We start from the raw sequence: 14,225 nt of genomic DNA, 5'->3' as shown, positions 1-14,225 counted from the left end.
GAGTAGTGGGATCAGAGGTGTGAAACCCCCATGCCTGTCCTGGATTTCCTCACCTAATAAGAACACAACAGTTAAAACAGGAAATTTTGGAAGCATATAAAACACATCAAGGACTCTTCATTTCCTCCTCCTGCTTCGATTTGCCAACCGCGGGCTAATTTCAAGTCTGTAACGCACAATTGCAAACGTCCAGTTTCTATCTCGTCATCCGCATCTGCGTCCATCTACGCTCGCGCGCACGCGCATACACTTGTCATTGAGAAGGTCCTTGCTTGGAGGTCAGCAGGATGACATAGAACATTTAACAATCAACCCTCCAGGACTGATTTCAGACTGGGACACTTTCATGCAGGCTCTGTGAAGCGCTCCCCGACAGCTCCGTTTCCTCCTTTGATCTCTTGGGCGGATTTTGGAGAGGTGCGCCTCTCTGGGGTGTTAGGTCGCACGTGAGCTTGCCGCAACGGTAGCCATTGTGCAAACTCTGCCGGTGTAACGAAAGCTCAAGGGCAGGCACCCACGTATGACGCAGGCAGGGCACGCTGCGGCTGCAGTCACGATACCCCGCTCCCGCCCGCGGATTTGGAAAGAGCTGTGCGCTCCGAGGTCAGCCTTGTCGTGGCACCTTGGCCTGCGCCCCGCCCGCCATTTCACCACACGCCCCGCCCACTCCGCCATTGACCCCGCCTCCTCCTCCCGGCATGCCCCGCGCGGGCCACGGCTGTTCCTCTGGGCCCCGCCCCTCCCCGCAGCCGCGACGGAGAACGCCGCCGCGCCCCGCCCCTCGCGCTAGCTGCCGGCCCCCACATCCGGGTACCGATTTCAGTCGCCCAGACTCTGGCACTATGGTCATGGCGGAGGGGACGGCAGTGCTAAGGCGGAACAGGCCAGGCACGAAGGCGCAGGTACCGTCTCCACACCTCTCCCGTCACGGAGCTCTGGGCGCAGAACCAGATTGAGCCGGCCGCCGAGAGGGAGGCTGGGGCGGGCGGCGGGGGCGCTGTGCCCGGCCTGCTCTTCCGGAGCAGCAGCCCCCGCGGCCAGCCGAACCGCCCGCGGCCCTCGAGGCCTGCAAAACGCCGAGCCCCGGTGCCGGGGAGGTCCGCGCGGGGCGCGACGGTGCCAACGCGGCGGGAGGCTCGGCCTGTCACCGCGGCCGCTGGCTCCGTCCTCCTACAGCTCCGGCTGACCGGCGCCCGAGCTCTGAGGACGGCCAGGTGGACAGCCGGGCTCTCCCGAGATCGGGGCCGGCGGCGTCGGAGCTGGTGTTGACAGAGCCTCCCTCGGCCGGGCTGCCGGTGCCCGCTTGGCCTGTGACGTACCGACCTCTGTCTGCTCCCATCCCGGTCCAGCCGGATGCAGGTGGAGGTAATTGGCATCCTCCTCCCTGCTCCGGTGGTTCGCGTTTGGCCACCACTCCCTAGTGTTTCCCTGCAGCCTTTCTCTGGTCCAGCAAGTTTAGTTCACCATGTTACGACTTGTTAGATGTCATTCCTTGCGAATTTTCTTGCTAATACATGTGGAGAATAGTCCGAGAACGAACTGATTTTAGTATGCCTTTTAGTAGAGGCCCTGGTAGTAAATGGGTGCTTGTTTCGGTATTGCTGCTTACCATTTGCAAAAGCTGGGATGCTTCACTTAAAAAAAAAAAAATCAAATTGATGTTCAAAGTTGATATGAAATGGGTTTAAAATGTAATTTGCGGTAGATGATACTTATATTGCCCAACTTTGCTATTCCTTGCAGTTTACTGAATAAACTTTGTGTTGAAAAAATGCAATTAAAATATTTTTATTATTTGCAAGGGGAGAGAGAAAGAAAAAATATAAATGAGAGAGTATAGGTGCCTCAGGAGCTTAGCCTCCGCAAACGAACTAGATGCAGGCGCTACTTTGTACATCTGGCTTTACGTGGGTACTAGGGAATAGAACCCAGGTCGGCAGGCTTGTAAGTAAGTGCTTTAACCGCCGAGTCATTACCCAAAACGCAATTTTTTTCTTTTTGGTGGGTGGTGGTGGGGGTTCGAGGTAGGGTTTTGCTCCAGCCCAGGCTGACTAGTTATTTACTGTGTAGTCTCATGGTGACCTCGAACTCATGGCGATCCTCCTACCTCTGCCTCTTGAGTGCTGGGATTAAAGGCCTGCACCACCATGCCCGGCAGTCTCTCATTTTTATTTTATTTTTACTTATCTTTTAGAAATTAAACTTCCATGAGTGTAAACAATATCCCATGGCAATTCTCTCCCTCCCCCCACTTTCCCAATTGAAACTCCATTCTCCATCATATTCCCTCCCCCTCAATCATTCTCTTTTATTTTGATGTCATCATCATTTCCTCCTATTATGATGGTCTTGTGTAGGTAGTGTCAGGTACTGTGAGGTCATGGATATCCAGGCCATTTTGTGTCTGGAGGAGCACGCTGTAAGGAGTCTTATCCTTCATTTGGCACTTAACATTCTTTCCCCCACCTCTTCCGCAATGGACCCTGAGCCTTGGAAGGTGTGATAAAGGTATTGCAGTGCTGAGCACTCCTCTTTCACTTCTCAGCACCATGATGCCTTTTGAGTCATCCCAAATTCACTGCCATCTGAAAAGAGAAGATTCTGTACCAAAAGTGAGAGTAGCATTAATATAAGGGTATGAACATTAAGAGAAGTGCTTACTGGGCAGTGTGATAAGCATAGTATACACACTTAGCCAGACAGCAGCAGACATTACTCCCCTAGGGTTCATGACTACTTCTGTTGTAGGTTTTCAGTATCAGGGATGTATTCCCTACCATGGAGTGGGCTTCCGGTCCAATTAGAAGGCAGTTGGTTTCCACCATGACAGACATACCAGTATTGCATCCGTTGACTAATTTGGCCTAATTGGCCAAATATAAGGCTTACAGTGTCCACTGTTGAGTATCTTCACTGGTGATTTCTCTCTCTCTCCCCCCCCCCTTTTTTTCCCCCCCCGAGGTAGGGTCTCATTCTGGCCCAGGCTGACCTGGAATTCACCATGCAGTCTCAGGGTGACCTCGAACTTAGGGCAATCCTCCTATCTCTGCCTCCCTAGTGCTGGGATTAAAGGCGTGCACCACCATGCCCGGCTCTCTCTCCCATTTTTAAAGATTTTATTTTTATTTATTTATTACAGTCAGGGAAAGTAGGAGAGAGAGTGAGAATGGGTATACAAAGGCTTCTGGCTCCTGCAAATGAAGCACAGATGCATGTGACATCATGTGCATTTGGCTTACATGGAACCTGGAGAATTGAACCTGGGTTCTTAGGCTTTGCAGGTATCCACTTTAACCTCTAAGCCATCTCTCTAGCCTGGTCTCTCTCTCTCTTTCTCTCTCTTTTTTAATTAATTAATTAATTATTTTATTTATTTATTTATTTATTTATTTATTTATTTGAGAGCGGCAGGCACAGAGAGAAAGACAGATAGAGGGAGAGAGAGGGAATGGGCGCGCCAGGGCTTCCAGCCTCTGCAAACGAACTCCAGATGCTTGCGCCCCCTTGTGCATCTGGCTAACGTGGGACCTGGGAAACCGAGCCTCGAACTGGGGTCCATAGGCTTCACAGGCAAGCGCTTAACCGCTAAGCCATCTCTCCAGCCCTTTTTTTTTTTTTTTTTTTTTTTTTTTTTTTTGTGGTAGGGTCTCACTCTGGCCTAGGCTGACCTGGGATTCACTACGTAGTCTCAGGGTGGCCTTGAACTCACTGTGATCCTCCTACCTCTGTCTCCTGAGTGCTGGGATTAAAGGCGTGTGCCACCATGTCTGGCTCAGTCTCATTTTTTAAGAAAAAAAAAAATATTTTGTGGGGGCAGAGAGAGAAGTCGAGAAAGGAAGAGAGAAAGAAAAAGAAAGGGCCCACCCAGGCCTTTTGACACCACAAATGAATTCCTAAAGAATGTACCACTCTGTGTATCTCCTTTATGTGGGTACTGGGGGAATCAAGCCCAGGCTGGTGGATTTTGCAAGCAAACAGCTTTAGTCAACTGCTGAGCCATCTCCATAGCCATCTTTTTTTTTTGTGTGTGTGTTTTTATTTTCAAGGTAGGTTTTCACACTAGCCCAGACTGATCTGGAATTAAAAAAAAAATATTTTTTTTTATTTATGCGAGAGAGAAAGAGAGTGGGCACACTAGGGCCTCTAGCCACTGCAAATGAACTCCAGATACATGTGCCACCATGCGTATGTGGCTTATATGGGTTCTTGGGAATGGAACCTGGGTCCTTATGCTTTGCAGGCAAGCGCCTTAACCACCAAACCATCTCTCCAGTCCCTCCCCCTTTTTTTAAAGACATTTAAAACTATTTGAGAGCGAGAAAAAGGCAGAGAGACAGACAGATACTGGGTGTGCCAGGGCCTCTGGCCCCTGCAAATGAACTCCAGATGCATGTGCCACCTTGTACGTCTGGTTTACATGGGTGCTGGTGAACTGAACCTGGATCCTTAGGCTTTGCAGGCAAACACCTTAACTGCTAAGCCATCTTTCCAGCCCCCTCTCTCATTCTTTCATTTAATTTTGGTTTTTCGAGGTAGGGTCTCACTCTAGTCCAGGCTGACCTGGAATTCAGTATGTAGTCTCAGGGTGCCCTCGAACTCTCGGTGATCCATCTACTTCTGCCTCCCGAGTGCTGGGATTAAAGGCATACACCACCATGCCCGGTTTCTCTTTCAGTTTTTGAGAAAGGAACTTGTGTTATAGTCTGTGCTGGTCTGGATATTTCAGATATCCCTGCTCAGCCTTCCAAGTTGAAGAACTTACAGGCATAAACTACCCAGTCACTTTTCATTTTCTTAAATTTTTATTCATGTGCATTCTTAAAATTTTCTTTTTTTCTCCCCTCAGTTTTAATACTTAACATAAGACAACAAAAGTAAAGATTATTGGGCATTGTTTTTTTTTTTAATTTTTTGTTTATTTATTTATTTTTATTTATTTGAGAGCAACAGAGAGAGAGAGAGGAGAGTGGGCACACCAGGGCTGCCTAGCCACTGCAAATGAACTCCAGATGTGTGCGCCCCCTTGTGCATCTGGCTGATGTGGGTCCTGGGGAATCGAGCCTTGAACTGGGGTCCTTAGGCTTCACAGGCAAGCGCTTAACCGCTAAGCCATCTCTCCAGCCCAGGCGTTGGTTTAATACTCCTGCTCATTTTACCCTGGAGACATGTTTTGAGGACCAACTATAAGGCAGGAATTGTGCTTTCTATTAAGGATGCATAAAAGTCTCACTGGTGTTGCAGGAAGGTCAAAGGTTCAATGTCCATGTGAAATATTTAGTGAGATATAGTGAATTCCAGTTCAGCCTGGGCTAGAGAGAGACCCTACCTCAAACAACAACAACAAAAACAGGCTGGTGTGGTGGCACATGCCTTTAATCCCTGGTAGCACACGCCTTTAATCCCAGCACTCGGGAGGCAGAGATAGGAGGATGGCTGTGAGTTCAAGGCCACCCTCAGACTATATAGGGAATTGCAGGTCAGCCTGAACTAGAGTGAGACCCTACCTCAAAAAAATAAATAAATAAAAAATAAAAACAATCCTGGAAGCCATGGTGGGCTTCTGTAATCCCAGCATGCTGCTGGCAAGATGGGAGAATTTCCTGCAGCCACACAGCCCATGTGGCAAAACAGCAGAGTGAAATCTTTATGGTAGAGTGAGGGCCAGAGAGAATCCCGCTTCAAATGAGGTAGAAGGGTGAAGATTGGCCCAAAAGTTGTCCAAGCTTCTCACACAAACTGCTAGCCCAGTCCAAGCAAAGACCCTCATAAGCCAAACCTCACAGTCCATAGTTCTTACTGCATTCAGGCCTTTGAACTCTGACCAGAATAGTCCACCAAGCTGTACTTACAGCACTGCAAGGTGTCTCTTAGGCCAAGGTTTCAAATTCTTGCACATTCCTCTTGAAAATCAGGTCCAAGAGGCCAACACCACACAGTCAGGTGTCTAGCAGCAATCCCACTTCTCAGTACCATTTACTGTTGCAGTCCGGTTTGCATTGCTGGTAGAAATCATCCAACAAAGACCAGCTCCTGGAAAAAAGAGCTTTATTTTGGCTTACAGGCTTGAGGGGAAGCTCCACGATGGCAGGGGGAAATGATGACATGAGCAGAGGGTGGACATCACCCCCTGGCCAACGTAAGATGGACAATAGCAACAGGAGAGTGTGCCTAATACTGGCATGGGGAAATGCTGTAATACCCGTAAGCCCTCCCCTAACAATACGCTCCCTCCAAGAGGCGTTAATTCCCAAATCTCTATCAGCTGGGAATCTGGCATTCAGAACACCTAAGTTTATGGGGGACACCTGAATCAAACTACCACAGGGTGCTTGGTTGCAAAGTCTGCTAGCATGGGTTCAATTCCCCAGCCACCCACATAAAAGCTAGATGGGCATTCATTTGCAGCAGCAAGAGACACTGGTGCATGCCCGTATAGACACACATACACAAATAAATAAAAATAATAAAACCATTGAGTAAAATTCCTTGAATTTATTTTACTAGGAATTATGTTGTAATGGGTTTTTATCCACTCTAGTGTGAGCTTTGGATCTTTATTAAAAATAGAGATTAGGGGGCTGGAGAGATAGCTTAGCAGTTAAAGTGCATGCCTGTGAAGCCTAAGGACCCAGGTTTGATTCTCCAGGACCCATGTAAGCCAGATGCACATGGTGGCACATGTGTCTGGAGTTTGTTTGCAGGGGCCAGAGGCCCTGGCCTGCCATTCTCACTCTTTGTCCCCCCCACCCCGGTCTCTGAAAAATAAATAAGTAAATCTTAAAAAAAAAATAGAGATTAGGGCCGGGCATGGTGGCACACACCTTTAATTTCAGCACTCAGGAGGCAAAGGATGGAGGATCGCTGAGAGTTTGAGGCCACTCTGAGACTACATAGTAAATTCTAGGTTAGTCTGAGCTGCAGTGAGACCTTACCTCAAAAAATCCAAAAAACCAAAACAAACAAACAAACAACCCCCCCCCCCCAGAAAAACAGAGATTAGGGGTGGAGGGATTGCTTAGCGGTTATGGTGCTTTGCCGTAGGACCCAGGTTCAGTTCTCTAGGACCCCATGTAAGCCAGATGCACAAGGTGGCGCATGCGTCTGGAGTTCGCTAGCAGTGGCTGGAGGCCCTGGTACGTCCATTTTCTCTCTCTTTCTCTTGCTCCCCCTCTTTTTCTCTTTCAGATTAAAAATAATAATAATAATTTAAAAATATATAAATTAGCTGGCCATGGTGGCACATATCTTTAACCCCAGCATTTGGGAGAGAGAGGAAGGAGTATCACTGTAAGTTGAGACCATATAGTGAAATCCAGGTCAGCCTGGGATATAGGGAGACCCTTCCACGATAAACAGAAAACAAAACAAAACCATGCACGCCTTTAATACCAGCCCTCGGGAGGCTGAGCTAGGAGGTACTTTGAGTTCAAGGCCAGCTGATGCTACAGAGTAAGTTCGAGGTCATCCTGAGCTAGAGTGAGAATTTACCGTGAAAAACAATAGAGATTAATAACAGCATGACTGTATCCTCTATAATTTTGTATGTTTTCTAACCATGAGCTTATTTTTTATAGGATTTCTATAATTGGCCTGATGAGTCATTTGAAGAAATGGACAGTACACTTGCCGTTCAGCAGGTAATAATAAGTTTTTTTATATAGTTCTACTAACGTAAAAACATCTTTGGCATAGTTGAGTATTTCCATTTATCTTTTATATTTATTTATAAGAGAGAGAAAGAAGATGAATAAATATGAATGGGCACACTGGTCTTCCTGCCACTGCAGACAAACTCCGGAAATGTGTCATGTTGCATATCTGGCTTTATGTGGGTACTGGGGAATGGAATTTGAAGCTGGCAGGCTTTGTAAGCAAGCACCTTTAACCACTTAGCCATCTTCCCAGCTGAGTATTCCCATATAGTTTTTGGAACAGACAAGCTTATACTAAGTTAATGGAATGCCTGTTTAAAACTTTCACAGAGGGCTAGAGAGGTTGCTATAAAGCTAAGGACCCAGGTTCGATGCCCCATTATCCTGTAAGCCAGATGCACAAAGTGGCCCACCCATCTGGAGTTCGTTTGCAGTGGCTAGAGGCCCTGGGGCAGCTATTCTGTCTCTTAACTGCCTCTTTCTTTCACTTTCTCTCTTATATAAATAAAATATTTTTAAAAACTTTAATAGAAAAAAGCACATTAATCAAGCTTCATTTTATCTTATTTTTTATTTTTATTTATTTATATAACTTTTGGTTTTTCGAGGTAGGGTCTCACTCTAGCCAAGGCTGACCTGGAACTCCCTATGCAGTCTCAAGGCGACCTTGAATTCACAGTGATTCTCCCACCTCTGCCTCCTGAGTGCTGGGATTAAAGGCGTGAGCCACCATGCCTGGCTTATTTATTTATTTATTTTTTGAGGTAAGGTCTCACTGCAGCTCAAACCAACCTAGAATTCACTTTGTAGTCTCAGGGTGGCCTTGAACTCACGGCGATCCTTCTACCTCTGCCTCCTGAGTACTAGGATTAAAGGCGTGCGCCACCATGCCTGGCTCAAGCTTCATATTTTAAAAAATTTATTTATTTGACAGAGAGATAGAGAGAAAGGAGGGGGGGCTGGGGGAGGAGGAGAGGGAGGAAGAGGGAATGGGTACCAAAAGGGTTTTTAGCCTCTGCAAATGACCTCCAGATATGTGTGCTGTCTTGTGCATCTGGCTTACATGGGTTTTGGGAAATTAAATCTGGGTTCTTAAGCTTTTCAGGTAAGCACCTTAACCACTAAGGTACCTCTCTAGCCCTTCATTTTATTTTTATATTATATTTATTTATTTATTTTAAATGTTTTTTAAAATTTACTTGAGATTGAGAGAGAGAGAAAGGTAGAGAGAAACTGGGTGTGCCAGGGCCTGTAGCCACTGCAAATGAACTCCAGATGCACATGCCACCTTGTGCATCTGGCTTACGTGAGTCCTGGGTAATAGAACCAGGGTCCTTCGGCATTGCAGGCAAGTACCTTAACCACTAAGCCATCTTCTCCAGCTCTATATTTATTTATTTAATTTAAGACAGACGTGAGTATGGGTAAATCAGAGCCTCCTGCTGCTGCTGCAGACCCGAGGGCAACTTTGTATCTGGTTTTATGTGGTTATTAGGATGTCAAACCCAGGTTTCAGGCAAGTGCCTTTAACCACTGAGCTTTCCAGCCCCCAAGCCTAAAGTTTTTAAAATATATTTATTTATTTATTTGAGAGAGAGAGAGAGAGACAGGCAGACACAGATAGAGAATGGGAATGTCAGGGTCTCTAGCCATTGCAAATGAACTCTAGATGTATGCACCACCTTGTGCATCTTGCTTATGTGGGTCCTGGTGAATCAAACATGGGTCCTTTGGCTTTGCAGGCAAGCACCTTAACTGCTAAGCCATCTCTCCATCCCCCAAGCCTCATGTTAATATGCTATGTTAAATTATAAACAGACCTAAATATATATTAATGAGTTATACTAATCTAGGGTACCAAATTTGAACTTACAATAAATTAAAATACACATTTATTTTTTAAATTTTGTGGTTATTTTCATTTATTTATTTGAGAGTGACAGAGAGAGAGAGAGAGGCAGAGAGAGATAGAGAGAGCAAATGGGCACACCAGGGCCTCCAGCCACTGCAAACAAACTCCAGATGCGTGCGCCCCCTTGTGCATCTGGCTAACGTGGGTCCTGGGGAATCGAGCCTCGAACTGGGGTCCTTAGGCTTCACAGGCAAGCCTTTAACCGCTAAGCCATCTCTCCAGCCCCAAATATACATTTATTGAATGATAAATTAGAAAAACAATTAAACAGAAATAAAATGCTAAGTTGGTAGCTAAGCCCTTGATTCTGTTTCTGAGAGTTACAGCTTCATGTTAGTTAGTAGTTTATAACTTTATACCCCTCCAAATATGTGAGGGTTAAGCCAGGCATGGTAGCGCATGCCTTTAATCCGAGTACTCTGGAGATTGAGGTAGGAGGATCACCATGAGTTTGAAGCCAACTCGGTCTATAGAATGAGTTTTAGGTCAGCCTGGGCCAGAGTGAGACTGTATCAATTCTCATTTCCCCTAAGAAAATGTGAGGGCTGAGATATTTCCCTTTAGGTTATTATTCTGATGGAGATGGATTTCTATGTAACATGTTTAGTTTGAACAGCCTCTTGGGAGATTGTTCTATTTTTTTTGAAAATCAGTATGTATTGTGTAAGATTTTTTTTTTTCTTTTGAGCCAGGGTCTCACTCTAGCTCAGGCTGACCTGGAATTCACTATATAGTCTCTCAGAATGGCATCAAACTCTCAGCAATCCTCCTACCTCTGCCTGTGCTGGGATTAAAGGCATGCGCCACAATGTCCAGCCCTGTAAAAGGAGGTTTTTTTTTTTTTTAAGGAAAATGGTAGTTATTGCATACTGTATAGAAATAATATCCATGGCTAGTAATATGTATAATAGTGTATTTTGCTAACCCTAATTGCATTAAGAGGTTAACAAAAAAATGTTAGAAATTAGTGTATACTGGGCAGGGGCTTTAGCTGTAGACGTAGTTCAGTGGTAGTACAATTGCCTAGCATGCATAAGCTGCTAGGTTCCATTTACCGCTCCTGTACAAAGCAGGTAATATTATTTTGAAAAGAATAAAAGAAAGATGCTCATGTAACAAAAACATAAGACAGCCTTTTATCCCAGCACTCAGGAGGCAGAGGTAGGAGGATCGCTGTGGGGTGGAGGGCACCCTGAGACTACAGTAAAGTTCAGGTCAGCCTGGGCTAGAGTGAGACCCTACCTCAAAAAAAAAAAAAAAAAAAAAGCCATAAAGAGATTGGGATTTAATAGTATGTTGGATTACATACTAGTAAGTAACAATTTTATTTTATTTTTATTAGTTTGACAGTGCTAGGGCTGAAATTTTAGGGCCTCTTACTTGCTAGGTAAGTACCATTAAGCTCTATCTGCAGGCCTACAGCTACCTTTTGATTATGTTACATGGCATATCTTTTTCAGTCCTTTTAACCTACTTATATTACTATATTTGAAAGGTTTCTTGGAGCCAATTTATAATTGGGTCATAGTTCTTTTTTTTTTTTTTTCAGCCTGGGGTCAACACCTCCAATCCTTTTATTAAGACCAACACAGCCATGTGTCATAGTTGACACGCCACTGCTCTAACCAAACACCACAGTGGCTCAGAAACAATGGTAGTTCACGTTTCACAGTTCTGGAGGCTTAAAGTCCAAGAGCAGGCACTTCAGACTTGGTGCCTAGTGAGGACTGCTTCCTGGGTCACAAAGGGCCTTGTTTTTGGTGGACCTCACATGGAGGAGGGGTGGATACACTCTCTGGGGCCAGGGACACAGAGAGTTCCATTCTTGTGACCTAATCACCTACAAACACCAGCTTGACTGAGCACATGCTTTCACGTGTGGATTTGGGAAACACACAAATATTGTTTTGTTTTGTCTTAGTCCATTTTGCTGCTTATAAAAAGGAACATCTGAGGGATGGAGAGGTGGCTTAGCGGTTAAGGCAGTTGCCTAAGAAGCCTAAGGACCCAGGTTTGATTCTCCAGGTCCCACGTAAGCCAGATGCACATGGTGGAGCATGCATCTGGAGTTTGTTTGCAGTGGCTAGAGGCCCTGGCATGCCCATTCTCTCTCTCTCTTCCCCCTCTGTGTCTAATGACTAAAATCTTTTTTTTTTTAAAAGAACATCTGAGATGAGGTTATCTGTAATGACAAATCTGGCTCTCAGTGGTGGAGGCTGGGAGGGGGTAGTAAAGATCAAGGAAGCCTTTACTGATTATCACTTGGTGGAAGAGACAGAGACACATTTTCTTTGTTTTTTTTTCATATTTCTTTTTTAAAATTAATTAAGTTGAGATAGAGACAGAGAGAAAGAGGTAGACAGAGAGAGAGAGAGTATGGGCACACCATGGCACTACCACTGCACATGAACTCTAGATGCATGCACCACTCAGCGCATCTGGCTTTACATGGGTATTGGGGAATTGAACCCTGACCATAAGACTTTTAAGCAAGTGCCTTTTTTTTTTTTGTTTTTTTGTTTTTGAGGCCAGCCCAACAGACTGACCTTTTTTTTTTTTCCAAAGAGAGAGAGAATAGAGAATTGGCATGCCAAGGCCTCCAGCCACTACCATCTAATTTTATTTTATTTTTTTTTTGTTGATTTTTTTTTAAAATTTTTATTAACATTTTCCATGATTATAAAATATATCCCATGGTAATTCCCTCCCTCCCCACCCCCACACTTTCCCATTTGAAATTCCATTCTCTAACATATTACCTCCCCATTACAATCATTGTAATTACATATATACAATATCAACCTATTAAGTATCCTCCCTTCCTTTCTCTACCCTTTATGTCTCCTTTTTAACTTACTGGCCTCTACTACTAAGTATTTTCATTCTCACGCAGAAGCCCAGTCATCTGTAGCTAGGATCCACATATGAGAGAGAACATGTGGCGCTTGGCTTTCTGGGCCTGGGTTACCTGACTTAGTATAATACTTTCCAGGTCCATCCATTTTTCTGCAAATTTCATAACTTCATTTTTCTTTACCGCTGAGTAGAACTCCATTGTATAAATGTGCCACATCTTCATTATCCACTCATCTGTTGAGGGACATCTAGGCTGGTTCCATTTCCCAGCTATTATAAATTGAGCAGCAATAAACATGGTTGAGCATGTACTTCTAAGGAAATGAGATGAGTCCTTTGGATATATGCCTAGGAGTGCTATAGCTGGGCCATATGGTAGATCAATCTCTAGCTGTTTTAGGAACCTCCACACTGTTTTCCACAATGGCTGGACCAGATTGCATTCCCACCAGCAGTGCAGAAGGGTTCCTTTTTTTTCCACATCCCCGCCAACATTTATGATCATTTGTTTTCATGATGGTGGCCAATCTGACAGGAGTGAGATGGAATCTCAATGTAGTTTTAATCTGCATTTCCCTGATGACTAGTGATGTAGAACATTTTTTTAGATGCTGATATGCCATTCGTATTTCTTCCTTTGAGAACTCTCTATTTAGCTCCATAGCCCATTTTTTGATTGGCTTGTTTGATTCCTTATTATTTAACTTTTTGAGTTCTTTGTATATCCTAGATATTAATCCTCTATCAGATATATAGCTGGCGAAGATTTTTTCCCATTCTGTAGGTTGCCTCTTTGCTTTTTTCACTGTGTCCTTTGCGGTGCAAAATCTTTGTAATTTCATGAGGTCCCAGTGGTTAATCTGAGGTTTTATTGCCTGAGCAATTGGGGTTGTATTCAGAAAGTCTTTGCCAAGACCAATATGTTGAAGGGTTTCCCCTACTTTTTCCTCTAGCAGTTTCAAAGTTTCCGGTCTGATGTTAAGGTCTTTAATCCATTTGGACTTAATTCTTGTGCATGGCGAGAGAGAAGAATCTATTTTCATCCTTCTGCAGATATATATCCAGTTTTCAAAACACCATTTGCTGAAGAGGCTGTCTCTTCTCCAATGAGTATTTTTGGCATTTTTATCGAATATCAGGTGGCTATAGCTACTTGGGCTTACATCTGGGTCCTCGATTCTGTTCCACTGATCTACATGTCTGTTTTTGTGCCAGTACCATGCTGTTTTTGTTACTATGGCTCTGTAGTATAGGTTAAAATCAGGTATGGTGATACCACCAGCCTCTTTTTTGTTGCTCAGTATTATTTTAGATATTCGAGGTTTTTTGTGATTCCAAATGAAGTTTTGGATTGTTTTTTCTATTTCCATGAAGAAAGCCTTTGGAATTTTGATAGGGATTACATTAAATGTGTAGATTGCTTTAGGTAAGATTGCCATTTTCACAATATTGATTCTTCCAAGCCAGGAACAAGGGATGTTTCTCCACTTTCTAGTGTCTTCTGCAATTTCTCGCTTGAGTGTTTTAAAGTTCTCATTGTATAGATTCTTTACTTCCTTGGTTAGGTTTATTCCAAGGTATTTTATTTTTTTTTGATGCAATTGTGAATGGGAGTGATTCTCTGATTTCATCCTCTGTGTGTTTGTTGTTAGCATATATGAAGGCTACTGATTTCTGTGTATTTATTTTGTATCCTGCTACATTGCTGTAGGTTTTGATCAGCTCTAAAAGCTTGCTAGTAGAGTCTTTAGGGTCCTTTATGTATAGAATCATGTCATCTGCAAATAATGATAACTTGATTTCTT

General features: G+C 44.3%; 1 protein-coding gene across 2 annotated transcripts in view; it reads left to right on the top strand.

Annotated features, from left to right (window-relative positions):
• Positions 1 to 14,225, top strand: part of Hspe1 (heat shock protein family E (Hsp10) member 1) — a 63,597-nt gene that overhangs the window by 14,049 nt on the left and 35,323 nt on the right. Inside the window, exons 1-2 of one of the 2 annotated variants that reach the window (XM_004653607.3) lie at positions 763 to 902; positions 7,575 to 7,637. In XM_004653607.3, the coding sequence (XP_004653664.1) occupies positions 843 to 902; positions 7,575 to 7,637 (123 nt within the window). In that variant the 5' untranslated portion in view covers positions 763 to 842. Of the gene's footprint in view, positions 1 to 762; positions 903 to 7,574; positions 7,638 to 14,225 lie in introns of those variants that run through there. The other variant, XM_045147680.1, reaches the window with a different exon arrangement.

This window comes from Jaculus jaculus, chromosome 4, assembly GCF_020740685.1.
Source record: "Jaculus jaculus isolate mJacJac1 chromosome 4, mJacJac1.mat.Y.cur, whole genome shotgun sequence".
In the NCBI taxonomy this organism is placed as follows: Eukaryota; Metazoa; Chordata; class Mammalia; order Rodentia; family Dipodidae; genus Jaculus; species Jaculus jaculus.
Note: the sequence above shows the minus strand (reverse complement) of the source record. Positions and strands in the feature narration are given on the sequence as shown.